At 41.0% G+C, this 14,774-nt stretch overlaps 1 protein-coding gene across 6 annotated transcripts in view; it reads right to left on the bottom strand.

The window, feature by feature from the left end:
- Window positions 1-14,774, bottom strand: part of LOC135246811 (NACHT, LRR and PYD domains-containing protein 3-like) — a 49,808-nt gene that overhangs the window by 25,422 nt on the left and 9,612 nt on the right. For 2 of the 6 annotated variants that reach the window (XM_064320096.1, XM_064320094.1), the window contains exons 6-7: window positions 8,995-10,783; window positions 4,179-4,352 (exon numbers count right to left, since the gene is read on the bottom strand). The exons of 2 other annotated variants lie outside the window; for them this stretch is intronic. In XM_064320096.1, coding sequence (XP_064176166.1) covers window positions 4,179-4,352; window positions 8,995-10,783 — 1,963 coding nt within the window. The remainder of the gene's footprint in view (window positions 1-4,178; window positions 4,353-8,994; window positions 10,784-14,774) is intronic. 2 more of the 6 variants (XM_064320097.1, XM_064320099.1) reach the window with 1 other exon arrangement.

A 14,774-nucleotide genomic window follows, 5' to 3' on the forward strand; every position in this document is an offset into this window, starting at 1 on the left:
TAATTGATTAATAATGATTAACCGATTTGAGTAAAATCTGCTCCTTGGCCTATAAAAAGAATGACTTAAAATATGCTTCACTTAATACTTAAGCATTTTTGTTAAGGAATATGAGCATGTCTATGTGCTTTTGGGTCACTCTGGTGTAAAGTCTGCTGAAGGTGAGACCAGCAGCTGAGAAGACGCGCTCAGATGGCACTGATGTTCCAGGAATGGACCAATGACGTTTCACTAATGCTTCCAGTCAAGGGAACCGTGCCTCTCTAATTTAACATTTTAGAAACGTCTCTTTAATTTGAAATCTAATCACCAACATTAGCTTATTCATTGAAATGGTTTATGGAAATTCAACTGTTTAATCTATAGAAATTCATCAATAAACATTCTTATTAAGAATTAACAGTTAATTGATTAACTTAACATCACTATTTTACATCAGTAAATCTGAAAGATGCCTTCTTCCATGTAAGCATTTATCCCCCTCACACAAAATTCCTCCCATTGCGGTGTTTGCTACAAATACACAGTTCCACCCTTCGGTCTTTCCCTGAGTCCACGGGTCTTCTGTCTTTGTGTAGAGGCGGGTCTGGCTCCAAACTATTGGCTGATCATTGCCAATTCAACTCTCACAATTAGATCAGGATGTGCTTCATTGTTATCCCATAAAAGTTCTTGTTCAAATCACCAGTTTCTTTGGTAAAACATTTGTGCTGCTATCATTTATTTAATTTTATTTTTTAAATAAAATTGTTTGCAATATATAATATAAATATATATGGCACGTTTCCTTCATTTGAATTACTACGCAGTAAATTCAATCTGCCTCAAACCCATTTCTTTCGATTTCTACAAATTCGCAACTATATTAGATCTAATACAACTACCTTTCCTAATCCACCTAATAACACCCAGATGGAATCCTTGTTTTCTGTTGATCCTTCATCTGGGGGGGGTAATATCTTATATCTATAACCATATGTCTGAACAATCAGATATATCCCTAGATTTTCTGAAATCCGCTTGGGAGGAGGACTTAGGCATTAGCTTAATGGGGGAGCAATGGATAGAGGCACTGGAGGGTGTGCACACAGCATCTATATGTACCAGGCATGGTCTTGTTCAGTTCAGGGTGTTGCATCGTCTTCAGGTCAAGCTTTCTAAAATGTATCCTAATATAGATCCTTTGGGTGACCGTTGTGGTGTATTTCCAATTTTTGGAATTCTATTTTTAAAACTCCGTCTGATATCCTAGGGCACATGATAGAACCTGGCCCAGTATTGGCAGTATTTGGGGTGCCATGAGAGGATAGTCCTCTTAAGAGGACTAAATTCCACTGTGGCAAGGTTCATAACCCTTCTGGCACGCAGATTAATTTGTATTGAACTGGAAACAGACACAGCCTCCCACTCACACTGCGTTGGTCAAAGATGTAATGCAACACCTTAAACTGGAAAAATTCAGATTCACCCTATGAGGTTCCATTCTGAAGTTCCATAAGACTTGGCAACCCTTTATTGATTATGTAGAGGCCAGGCAATAAACACCCTCTTATTTCTTTACTACAATAACTAGGCTGTACCTAATATAAGATGTCAATAATCACCACGTAAAGCAGCTTTGTACCTTGGTTGATATTTACACCGTATACTGTATATGTACTATGCCTCTCCTATGTGTATGAAACTTTGCATTGTTTTTTGCAACATTTTATATAATTTGTACACAGTGATTACTGTTTGTTTATGAACTAAAATACCAATAAACAGACATTAAAAAAAAAAAACAATTGTTTGCAATATAGCAGAATATACATTCATTGGAAGTCATGCAGACAAACTTCATTAGCTTATCTGATATTGACTAGCCATTAGCTCGTCAGCAGCTTTGCATCTTCTGTGACATTTACACTGTACATAGACAGGCGTGTAAGAGGCGTTTTCCCCCCTTGTTCTTATCTCTCCCACTCCAGCCAGAGTGAGAGCAGAGCTTCACACTGATCCTAATTGCACGCAGGTGGCAGGTGACCTCCTGTCTCAGGTGAACGGGGAAAAACACCACCCCTGCCCTGAGCGAGTAGCTCTATGGGCTTGGCCCGTGAAAGGCATAACCTCAACACATTCGGGCTTCCCCCTCGCATGGCTGCAACCATCCAGAGCATGAGAGCGCCCTCTACCAGGACACTTTATGACAGGTGTCAGGTTTTAGAATGATGGTGTGCCTCTCGTCAGTCAGTGCCTTACCAGTGCTCTGTTTCTGACGTGCTGTGCTTTTCACAGAACCTTATGGATGAAGAGAAATCCTTCCTTCCTACCATTAAGATCTACCTGGCAGATTTCACTGCTTGTCATGTTGGTTTCAGAGACTATGCAATGGGGCAGCACCCCCCGCCCAGCACCCCGCCCTGGGCATGTCGAAGTGTCCTTGAGCAAGACACCTAACCCCTAACCCCTAACTGCTCTGGCGAATGAGAGGCATCAATTGTAAAGCGCTTTGGATAAAAGCGCTATATAAATGCAGTCCATTTACCATTTACCATTACCCCCTCATTCACAGGTTCATGAAGGGGGCTCACTGTTCTCTGCCTGTTGCTAAAAAGCTTGAGATTTATCACAGGTGCTGAAGGCTCGGTCTGTAAGGCCGTTTGAGTTTATAAATTAGATTCTAATTGTTGTCTCTCCAGACTGTGTTGATGCTTGCACTAGCCTCAGATAAGTGAGTCAGTGACCTCCATGCACTCTCAGTGCAACTCTTGTGCACAATATTCTCCCCTAAGATGGATACGGTTTTTCCTAAGCCCAATCCAGCCTTTATGCCTAAAAGCTTTCCAGCTTTCACATGTGAGGTGTTGGAGCTTGCCGCTTTTCACCCACCACCTTTCTCCTCTGAAGAGCAGCACAGGCTGCATATGCTGTGTCCTGTGTGTGTTCTCCACACGTATATGACAAAGACTAAGGCTTTTAGAAAGAGCAACCAGCTCTTAGTCACCTGGGCCCTCGCCTGCAAAGGAAAAGCATCTCTAAGCAGTGGCTGTCCCATTAGCTTGTGGAAGCTCTTGTTATGGCATATGATTCAAAGAGGATAACACCCCCCTTGGGGTGTCCGTATCTCCCCATAGCTGTATCTCAAACACGAGATGATGAAAGAGAACTTTAGGTTACTGTTGTAACCCCGGTGGAGAGATCCACCAAGACTGCCCTGCTTGCCGCGCATGAGAAGTGAATATGAAGAGTTGTAGCACTGCAGTGTCCCATATGTTCTTCCAGGAGGGCAGTAGTCTCCTGTAGCATTGAATGCGCTACTGGCTGTCAGAGCCACACTTGGTGCAATTGGATGACCGGATGTCATTCCCCATACGTGGATCTCACTACTCTGTGTTTCGGAGAACCTGGGTAGCGACGGTAACTTAAAGTTTTGGGGTAACACCCTTACTGAGGTACTCACTGGGCATATTGTTAGTTTCACTAGCAGAATATGCAGCTCATGTAGGATAGCAGCTTGGGTCAAATGTTATTTAATAGAAAAATACACAAGTCATGCCTTGTGATATTTATATAGTCTCGGTACCCAAATGGGGTAAATCTTAATTGGGTTAATCCCAGGGATAGTTGATGGTTTTAGATTCCTGGATGAGCAGGATATTTATCTCCCAGGATTGAAGGTATTAATGTCAGAGAAAACTTAGATGAATGCCTGGCTCTCAAATGCAAGTAGCTAGTCTCTCTCTCTCCAGGATACAGGTTCAAGCTGCCCATCATTTCATAGCACACCCCAGTCAATATTTTTATATATAAACTCACATTCACACAAACATTCAGGTTTACAGGCTCTGAAAATGAATGGAGTCAGGAAATTAGTCTTCCCTGTGACAAAATTTGGACGGAGTGTAGCACAGTGGGTAAGGAACCAGACTTGTAACCGAAAGGTCGCAAGTTTGATTCCCGGGTAGGACACTGCCTTTGTACCCTTGAGCAAGGTACTTAACCAAAATTGCTTCAGTATATACCCAGCTGTATAAATGGATACAATGTAAAATGCTTTCTAAAAAAGTTGTGTAAGTCGCTCTGGATAAGAGCGTCTACATTACAGGCATTTAGCAATGTAAAAAATTCAAACCCTTACATTGTCATAATCATTAATTCTATTCTATTCTATTCACACAGTACCCAGCACTACTCACCCCAGTCTCTGTAGTTTACAGTTTGGACTCATCAGTCCAGCACAGAGCAGCTTCACTCCTGAATCTCTCAGGTTATTGTAGCTGAGGTCCAGATCTCTCAGGGGTGAGTTTGATGACTGGAGAGCTGAGGCCACAATATCACAGGACTTCTCTGTGAGGTCACAGCTGTTCAGTCTGCAAAGAAGAGCTCATATATTATAATTATATTAGGTATACATAAAACATATGGCAAATGATACAAATGATAGTGTTCAGCGATGAAGACTGAAACTGAGGATTTTAAGGTTGATGGTGTTCTGAAGAAGATATCTGTGCTACACTCTCCAACTGCAGTACTTTGGAGCTGGGAATTAGATATCCTTCTGGACTGAAATCTGACAGTTCTACGGAAGTAATTCTGACCCAAATGGCCCCTTTTCTTATTCTGCAAGTTCTCTGAATTGGGGTAAAGAGCCCATCTACTTTTTCTATGATCTTTTCACTGGGCTTAACCGTCCCATCCCAGAATTGCAGCTGCCATCTCTCAAAGATGCAAAATGATAACGCACGTGAGTTTGTTTCTTCAGTTTTGGTTTTCTGTGACAAACTACCCATAGTATAGCATATAGATAAGTCTCTCATTTGTTCTCTTCTAATCAGTAATTAATAAGGCATAGACCAGGAAGAGAAGGGGAACCCCCCTCTTTCAAACACATGGCAGGGGTTCAAACAACATTTGTTCTTATAATTAAAACTTACAAGTAAAAGCAAGGAATGTTTTTTCTTCACAAACAGTTTGGCAATTACAGAAATAAGTATAACTAATTCACCAAGTATAAGTATGTGGCAAACACGCCTGCCACAGGCCACCGAAGTGGCTTTCCAAGGGGCCCTCCAGCACAGAGACACAGGGAGAAGATGTTCAAATAGTCCACATTTATTTGCAAGGGTTTGGCAAGACGTTACTGCCAAGGAGCAGATGTTAAAACGCTGTCATGACAGAAGCCCCCTTGTGTGGGTGGGGATGGCAGATTTAACCTGTGCGCATTGATTACCACACTACGCACAGGTGCAGCCACCCCTGTTCCTGGGCCCAATTAGCCTGGCCAATTATCTAATTCATAACCAATTATCTAACTAGCCAGATCTAATTAGCTTGACCCAGGGCAGGTGTGGCTGCTTAACCCAGCCATCCCCACACCACAAAGTATAACTAATGTCTTAGCTTTGTCTTGCTTCTCAGCTGTGCGTCTTAGGCTTTGACCAGTTTTAATGTGGGAGAGACAAGCTGTGGTTTGGTTTTGACTTTCATTCATTTCTTTCATGATTATCTTTTACTTCATTTCCAGGACTGTCTAATATCGTTTTTGATCATGTAATTGAGCCTGTGTTATTAAATTAGATGTTTAATTGGGCCCTATTTCTCAGTCAAGGCACAACTGTCAAACACTAGCAGCAATGCAAGGCGCTGGTGAATTTGGGTATTTCAGTAATTTCTTGACTCCAGGCACTAGCGCAACTGTGGCATAGTTGTAAAAGAGGCTGGTTCAATAAGAATAAATGGTTCTGTAGGTGTGGCTGGGTTGGGTTTCATTATTGCCAAACAGATCACCCCATTTATTTCCCTTTAGGAAACACAGCCAAATGCTAATGCTACCATGGCTGAAGAGCAAGCGTGTTGTGATCATCTCTACTGAAGGGAGGAGCCTTTTCTCTAGCATAACTAGAATTCTGTACAACACTAAATTCTTAGGCCTTGCAGCAGGGCCCCTCTGTCTCCAGGCACTGAACCTCCCAAGGACAACAAGAAGTTAAAAATATTGTACCTGTGTGTGTGTGTGTGTGGTACCTGTGTGTGTGTGTGTGTGTGTGTGTGTGTGTGTGTGTGTCTATGTGTGTGACTAGTTTTCTTTAACTCTGTCTCTTATGTAAGCTCTGGAGAGCTTGGCTTTCCTACTTATCCTCCCCCTGCCATCCTGCCAGGGAGGAACCAGCTATGACACCATGCTGCCCAGGACTCTGAAAGCAACCGATCGATAAAGACCAAACTATTATATCTGATATAAAGCTTGTTTGTGTAATGCTTAAGACTAAGAGGTCACCGTGTGCTTATTCAGTATTCATGCTATATGACTAGACACAGCCAAACATTTACTTTGTTAAATCTTACAATATGCATATGTATTAACCATGTACCAATCAGAAATCTTACAATATGCATATGTATTAACCATGTACCAATCAGAATTATGTATGTTATTGTTAACCACTTTTTGCTAATAAAAGCAGGGACCGGAATTATCCATCTTGTTGTTTGTGCCAATCAGATGTCAAATTATGTGTGTTACTGTTAACCACTTTTTGCTAATAAAAGCAGGGACCGGAATTATCCATCTTGTTGTCTGTGCCAATCAGATGTAGAATTATGTATGTTATTGTTAAAACACTTCTTGCTTATGAAAGCAGGGAATGCCCCTGCTTTCTCCAGTTCAGGCTTATCCATCTTGTTGTGTGTAGGTTCCGGACACTTTCTGCAGAAATAAATCCTATTTCATACATGGATATACCTCGCCGTGCTGGTTATTCTAAGGGGAGAATTTTCTCTGCCCAACATTATGAACAATTACAACCATTATGAGGACTACTACAAACCAATGAAGATGAAACTGAATAGTTTAGATTCATTATTTTGTTAATATTTAAACAAAAACAGTGTATTTTCTGTTCATATACCAGTGCTAAGAGGTATAATAAATGGTTCTGCTCCCGAGAACAGTTCCGCAGGGAGAATATTCCCAGTCTGGCCAGGAGCAGGAGGCAGCTGGCAGAGACAGCCTCCAGTCGGCCTCTACATCCTGCTGCTGCCGCTACTGTTTCAGCTAGGCAGGCATCGCGCTTGTGCACCAGAGGACAGGAATGAAGCATTTTGTCTGGATTTACTATAGCTTTCCTGTTTCTTTGCTGTCAATTTTTGTTTCATACCACTATTTAAAATAAACAAAAAAATTATTTAATTCACCTAAGTGTCATTAATTTCAGACATGCACTTGATAAGATGAATCAACACTCACTAGTGAAACGGCTCCACAGGCAACCAGTCCCTGCTCTCTCGTGCACTCTCTGCTCTGTAATCTCTGTAGTGATTGTCACATGCGACTCTGCTTCTCTGCGTATGAAAGTCCTGTAATGTGTCCTCTGTGAGGGTCTATGTCACATCCATGGTGTATGGCTATGTAGTGTAGAACACAGTACACCACAAACAATGCACTGACTTTCTGAGGGCTGTACAGTGATGTACCACCCAGTCCATCCAACATTCTAAAATGCATTTTCAACATTCCATAGGTCCACTCAATCATTGACCTAGCCCAGCCAAACACAGGATTAAAAGCTGTTTCCAGTGCGTTCTGGGCTCATTGTAAACACTATCTGAGGGGTGTAAAGCCGGTCTCCCACCTGTCTCATTCAAGTAGCTTACACAATTAACTCCACTGCCCAAATAGCTGGCATTGGACTGCCTAACTGAATACAGCTGTCATGGTCCTGTGTTCTTGTCTGCGTTTTCCCTGTTGGGCCGCCAGATGGCGGCACTTCTGTTTTGTGTCCTGCTCCCCCTGTGTAATTGTATGATTGTTTTCAATTGTCCTATTATTGGTTCTTGGTTGTCTCGTTTTCCCTTCCCTCTCTGTGGTCTGATTGTTCATGGTGCCCTCCTGTGTCTCGTCAGTGTCTGTTCTATTTAAGTTTCCCTCTTCTTGTGGTTATGTCCGGTTGTGTCGTGCGTAAGCCCCTACCCAAGTGCCTGCTCCATGTGTTCCTGCCCATGTCCTGGTTTCCTGGTGTTTTTGGTTTTTCTGCATTTTCTTTGTTCCTGTGTTTTGTAGTTTTCCTTCGGTTGTTGAAGGTCGCCCTGCGAGGCTTTGTGTTCCCTTTTGTTCCCTTGGTTAAGTAAAGTCTTTTTGTTCTTTCATTTGGAGTTTTGTATTTTTCCACCCTCTGCGTTTGGGTCCAAACCCCCCCACGCATTCTGACAACAGCTTTCCTTTAAAATAGTTCAACTGAAATAAACAATATTTCTTGTATCTGTGTTATGTGTTTATGGACTCACATGTGTGGCACAGTAATAATGCCAAAATAGCATGAGTTAAAACCTGGTATGGGTTGGTTTTACTGCAAACGCATTATTCAACACAAAACTAACGCAGTGCCGAATGTTTCTATTGGCACATCCCCGATTGCACCAATAAACCCATGTTGACACAACCAGATTAACATTACATTACATTACAGGCATTTAGCAGACGCTCTTATCCAGAGCGACGTACAACAATTAACCACAGACCATAAAACTAATAACCCTGGTGAAAGTGAAAAATATGACACAAGCAATTCCAGGTGTGTTTGTGCCTGTGCTGTCACCAACATAGGGCACCTTTTCTTAATTCTGTAACTTAATATAGCATCGCTTCATTTTAATCTACTTGAATTGTATGTTCTGATAAAGGTTGATCTATCAGATTACTCTGATATCAATAAACTCCTTATTTATTTCACAATTGCTATCTTTGCAAATAATTAGTAAATGTATTAAATTAGTAAATAGTAATAGTAAATTAAATTAAATATATGATAAGTGATGAGGTTTTGCATTTGATGCTTTTTATGTTCTGGATATAAAACATCAAATGAGGGCACTAGTTAAAACATCTTGATTCAGAAATCTTTTTTTTTTTAAACAAAATTTTCACTTGCCTTTATTGCACTTTATTCTTACTAGAAACTGAAAGTGGGAAAATATGTGGTCAATCATGTACATTATTAATGATATAATACTCACATGGCCTTCCTGCAGTTCCTGACTACAGGTACCAGTCTCTGATGACCTGCTGCTGATGTGTTGTAGGTCTTCAAATCAAACTCATCCAGGACCTCCTCTGACATCAGTAACACAAAGGCCAGAGCTGAACACTGGTCTGGTTCCAGCTCTTTATCAGAAAGTTTTCCTGATCTCAGGTAATTCTGGATATCCTGCACTAGGTAGTTGTCATTCAGTTCATTGAGACAGTGGAACAGATTGATGGTCCTCTCTGCTGAAGACTCTTCTCTGATCCTGTCCTTAATGTACTGGACTGTTTTCTCAATGCTCTCTGATCTGCTTCCTGTCTCTGTCAATATTCCTCCTAAGAGCGACTGAATGGACTCCAGAGAGAGACCAAAAAGGAATCGAAGGAAAAAGTCCAGGTGTCCATTCTTACTCCTTAAGGCCTGATCCACTGCACTCCTGTGTAACTCAGACAGCTGCACTCTGTCACTGTGAGGTTTTGATTCTTCTGCTCTGAGTACATTTCTGTTCTCATTTACACATGAATGAAACACAAACAAGGCAGCCAGATACTCCTGAATGCTCAGATGCACAAAGCAGTAGACCTTCTCCTGATACAACCCACACTCCTCTTTAAAGACCTCTGTGCACACCCCAGAGTACACTGAAGCCTCACTAACATCAATGCTACTCTCTCTCAGGTCCTCTTCATAGAATATCAGATTGCCCTTTTCCAGCTGTTGAAAAGCCAGCTTCCCCAGTTTCAGGATGATTTGTGTATCTGATGCTGACATCTTCTTTGGGTCTGTCTCATCAGTGCCATGATACTTCTGATTCTTCACATTAGTCTGAATGAGCAGGAAGTGTGTGTACATTTCAGTCAGCGTTTTGGGCAGATCTCCACTCTCTGCTTTACCCAACATTGTCTCCAGAACAGTAGCAGAAATCCAGCAGAAGACTGGTATGTGGCACATTATGTAGAGACTCCTGGATGATTTAATGTGTGAGATAATACTGCTGGCCAGGTTCTGGTCTCTGATTCTCTTCCTGAAGTACTCCTCCTTCTGTGGGTCATTGAACCCTCGTACCTCTGTCACCTCGTGGATACACTCAGGAGGGATCTGATTGGCTGCTGCTGGTCGGGAGGTGATCCAGAGGAGAGCAGTGGGAAGCAGATTCCCCTTAATGAGGTTGGTCAGCAGCACATCCACTGATGATGACTCTGTTATATCACAGCACTTCTTATTGCTTCGGAAATTTAGAGGAAGTCGACACTCATCCAGACCATCAAAGATAAATAAAACTTTGACTTCATCACCATCAACACTTTTGATCTCTTTCAGCTGGGGAAAGTAGTGCTGCAGAAGTTGCATTAGACTGAATGCTATTTCCTTCTTCAAATTCAGATCTCGGAAAGGAAGAGTGAAGATGAAATCAACGTCCTGATTGGCTTTTCCTTCTGCCCAGTCCAGAATGAACTTCTGCACAGAGACGGTTTTCCCAATGCCAGCGATGCCCTTTGTAAGCACAGTTCTGGGTTTCTCTTGTCCAGGTAAAGGCTTAAAGATGTCATTGCAGAGGATTGCAGTCTCCTGTGTGGTTTGTCTCTTGGATGCTGTCTCAATCTGTCTGACCTCGTGTTCATTATTAACTCCCCCTCTTCCCCCCTCTGTGATGTAGAGCTCTGTATAGATATCATTCAAAAGGGTTTGGTTGCCCTGCTTTGCTAAACCTTCAAGTATGCATTCAAACTGATTCTTCAGATGAGTTTTCAGTTCCTGCTGGGCTCTTTTTATGGATTCATCTGAAAAGAGATAATATGATAAATAATTGTTTAAAATAAGATTAAAATTTCCCTTTCAATTAACAGATTTTAAGAAGAAACAATCAATAAAAATATTAGTGCACTCAGTGTTCACAGTATTTTACACATACTGTATCATAGTGTTACATACTTCTATCAGTATGTTACACACCTCACACAGTAATACACGCCTTTATCACAGTGTGTAACACACCCCTCACACAATATTACATATATTCCATCCTTGAAATTGAATTTCTTGCTGCACGAGCATCAGTGTCACTGTCACTCTCGCTATAATCGTTTTTGATTGAATGAACACAAATGTTTTTTTTTTGCTTCATTATGGTTAAAAGGAGAACGCACTTTTTCGAGTTCCCAACCTACTGCCAGTGTCTGATGATGTGTAGCTATCCCTCCAATAAGAGTGACTAGCTACACGGAAGAGGGAAGCTAATTTTTGGAATCATATTAAAGAAAACTGCTGTTATTTTCTGGCAAGTTAACAATTTATATGTTGCCATTTGATTATAGCTGAAACATTTCTGACGTTGAACATGAAAAATTAACTGTAAAAATATGTTTTCTGAAAAATCGTCAAAACGGGATTGACCAGGGTCTTACACAGGTTTTATATTGCAGACTTACAATATGACAAGAGAGTTAGGGATCGGATCGATAAAAATACTTGAATGGTGACTACGCTGACCACTATCCTAAAGTATGGGACCCGATACCAGACCACTATTAGCTGGGACTTTATTTTTCCCAAATAGCGTACAAATGATATCTCAAAGCCACAAAGCTAAGCGTTCCTCTAAAGATGGCCAGTCACCCCGAAATACAACGTAGTGTGACATCAAGTACAATTTCTCAATGCAGAATGATGGAAGCTGTCTCTGAGGAAAAAAATAGATAAAAAGTTACACTCTGCTGCCTCCTACTGTCAGAACCCCACAAGTAGCCTATTTCCCTCTGGCTGGCAGAACCTCTGCCGTAGAGGCAAATGCATAAAATGAAACCCTAAATCACTGTATTGAAAACGCAGGTGCCAGACCAGGTAACATTAAACGTAGGTTAATAAGACATAGGAAAAATGATTTAATGAATCAAAACATAGTTACCCATTCTTACTCTTACAAACAGCATGAACCCCACCACCCATACCTAAGGGACAGTGAAGTCAATTAAACTGAAAAAATGTTTTTATCATTAAAAAAATGTTTCTCATCTTGATTGTTAACTACTGTATTCAATGAACCCCTAATGAAATTTTAAAAAACGACATAATGTTAGGCTAAAATGTTGTTATTTTTTGTTTGTGTTTGTAATATTTTTTCTTTCCTCTTTAGCTGTATTTTTGATTTGCATAAGCTTAGGTAATGAAAAGAAAAAACCAAAAAGCTTCCAGGGGTGTAATACATCTTCAGCCATTATGCTTTATTCAAACTTCCACAAGTTTTATTTTGTAAAGACAAGCTCCTGCACATGACCTGGGGGCAGTCTGTGTTGGGGAGACACAACATCCCTTGCTATACTGAAAGTTGCTTGAAACACTCGTTGGGGGGCAGGCCAGATATTTTAGAGTTACATGAGCCAGTGCTGGGTGTCATTAGCCAACAACCAGTAATAATTTAACTCTAGTAAGGCCTCGTTGCTTTACTGCGTACTACTGCTTACAAAACCATACATTGCAGAACTATTTTCTTGAAATAAAGTACACAACTGAATCAATTTTAACATTTGTATTTCTAAATTTGAGCAGTTTTGTTATATAGGCTAAGGGTAAAATGAATTGAGGCATATTACAGGAACACTGAGAAAAGCGCTAAAATGTGCATGACAAAACGCAAAACATAAAAAGTAGTTCAAGAAATGCAAAGTGCAATATGCACCGTCACTCTCCTCTTATCAATTCCTCAGAGAACGCGCAGCTTTGGTGATTTGCTGGAACCGCACACACAAAAATCGGATATATTTCACTCAGTTGTCATGTAGCTATTTTATTCAGTTTATTCAAAGTCTCAGTTTCAGAGAAAACACAAAAATATATCGATGGCGTTACCTCCATGGAGTTCTAAGCCTATCATTTATATAACTACAGCGTCTGCAATTGTTCATCCCCACCCTAAAGGCTTTATTAACTTCATCACAGTTGCAGTGAATGAATTCTACATGATTGTACGTGTGAAAGTACTTTCAACAGCACTTTATTGGGAAATTCTTCTTAAAGTAAAGGTCATTCAGTTGTTCAATAGGGTGCAGAGTAGACAGCGACACGTTTGCACCTGGGTCAAAGCACCTGTTGTTGTCTCTTGTCTAGCGGGGGGCTTTGTGAAGAAAATGGCACAGACTGCCTGTATTTCTGTACTGAGTTGATTTTTATTTTATTTTAAAAACACAGTTATTTAAGCACAAATATTTAGGAAAGTCATGAAAGGGGGATGATATAGGCATTTATGTTATAGGTGCTGGAGTAATTTTAATTATAAAGTCCCCAATGCATGATTGACACGCTCTGGTCTATCTAGTGTTAAAGGAAACTCTCACTGCAGGTCTGTGTGTGTGTCTAACTGAGAAACTTGGTGCTGACTTGTGAGAAAATCACATAAAAGAGAAAATAGATCCAAATCTGAATAATATAGGCCAAATTCGAGAGGAGAAACCATTCGGGGAGAACGCATTATTCGAGTGTTGCCAAATTGTATTCGGCACCATCCCTAAGTGACGTTGAAAGAGAGTTCATTATTGGGGCACGGATGGCAGGAGCATCAGTCTCAAAGACTGCTCAACTGGCTAGTGTTTCAATAGGAACAGTGACCAAAGTGATATCTGCATTTAGATCTATGGGAAAGACATCAGTAAATAGGGTCAGAAATTGTGGTCGGAAGCGTACATTTGATGACTGTGATGATTGTGCATTAGTGCGTAAGGAAAAACAGAACAGCAACTCTTCCTCAGGTGACTGAGAATGTCAATCCAGAATGTGATCACACTTCCAGCAAGAACAGGTCATCAACAACTACATAGAGAGGGATATTATAGTAGGGCTGCAGTGCACAAACCCGAAATGCCCATTTGAGAGTTCTGTGGTGTAAAACCCATTGGCACTGGTCTACAGAGATGCGGAAAAAAGTGATATGGTAAGAAGAGTCATCCTTCACCATATTCTCAACAATTGGGCGAGTGCATGTGTGGCATACTCCAAGGGAATGGTACTGGCCTGAATGCTTGACCCCTAGAGTGAGGGGGTCTGGTGGCTCTGTTATGCTGTGGGGGGTTGCTCCACTTGTCCTCGTAAAAAAGGGAAGGATCACTGCAAATCAATACAAAGTTAATTTGAGTGATCACCGTTATCCTACGATGAAACATTTTTATCCTGATGGGAGTGGTCTCTTCCAGAAGGACAATGCCCCCATCCACAATGACACGAGGGGTCACTGAATGGTTTGATGCACATGCAAATGATGTGAATCATATGCTATGGCCATTGCAGTCACCAGATCTCAACCCAATTGAACACCTATTGGTGATTTTGGACTGATGTGTTAGACAGCGCCACCATCATCAAAAATGAGGGAATACTTTTGGAAGAATGGTGTTCCATACCTCCAGTAGGGTTCCAGATACTTGTAGAATTTATGCCAAGGCACACTGAAGCTGTTCTGCCGGCTCGTGGCTGCCCACCTAACTAAGAGACTTCATGTTGGTTTTTCCTTTCATTTGTGTCATCTGTATATACACACATACTATATATATATATATAAATATATATATATATAGTATCTGCTATTGGGGTTGCCTAACTGCTCTGCTACAGGTGAATTAATCTTTTATCATTATATATATATACTGTACGATATGTAGTGTTTAGATTATGGCCTTAGAGAGGGAAACAGCGAATAAGAATGTGGCCTGGCCTCCCCGTCACAAGCATCAAAGCAAATGTGATTGGGACGATTCAAAATCCACTGATAACCTAATCTAGGCA

The sequence above is a fragment of the Anguilla rostrata genome, unplaced genomic scaffold (assembly GCF_018555375.3).
Source record: "Anguilla rostrata isolate EN2019 unplaced genomic scaffold, ASM1855537v3 scaf0936, whole genome shotgun sequence".
Taxonomy (NCBI): Eukaryota; Metazoa; Chordata; class Actinopteri; order Anguilliformes; family Anguillidae; genus Anguilla; species Anguilla rostrata.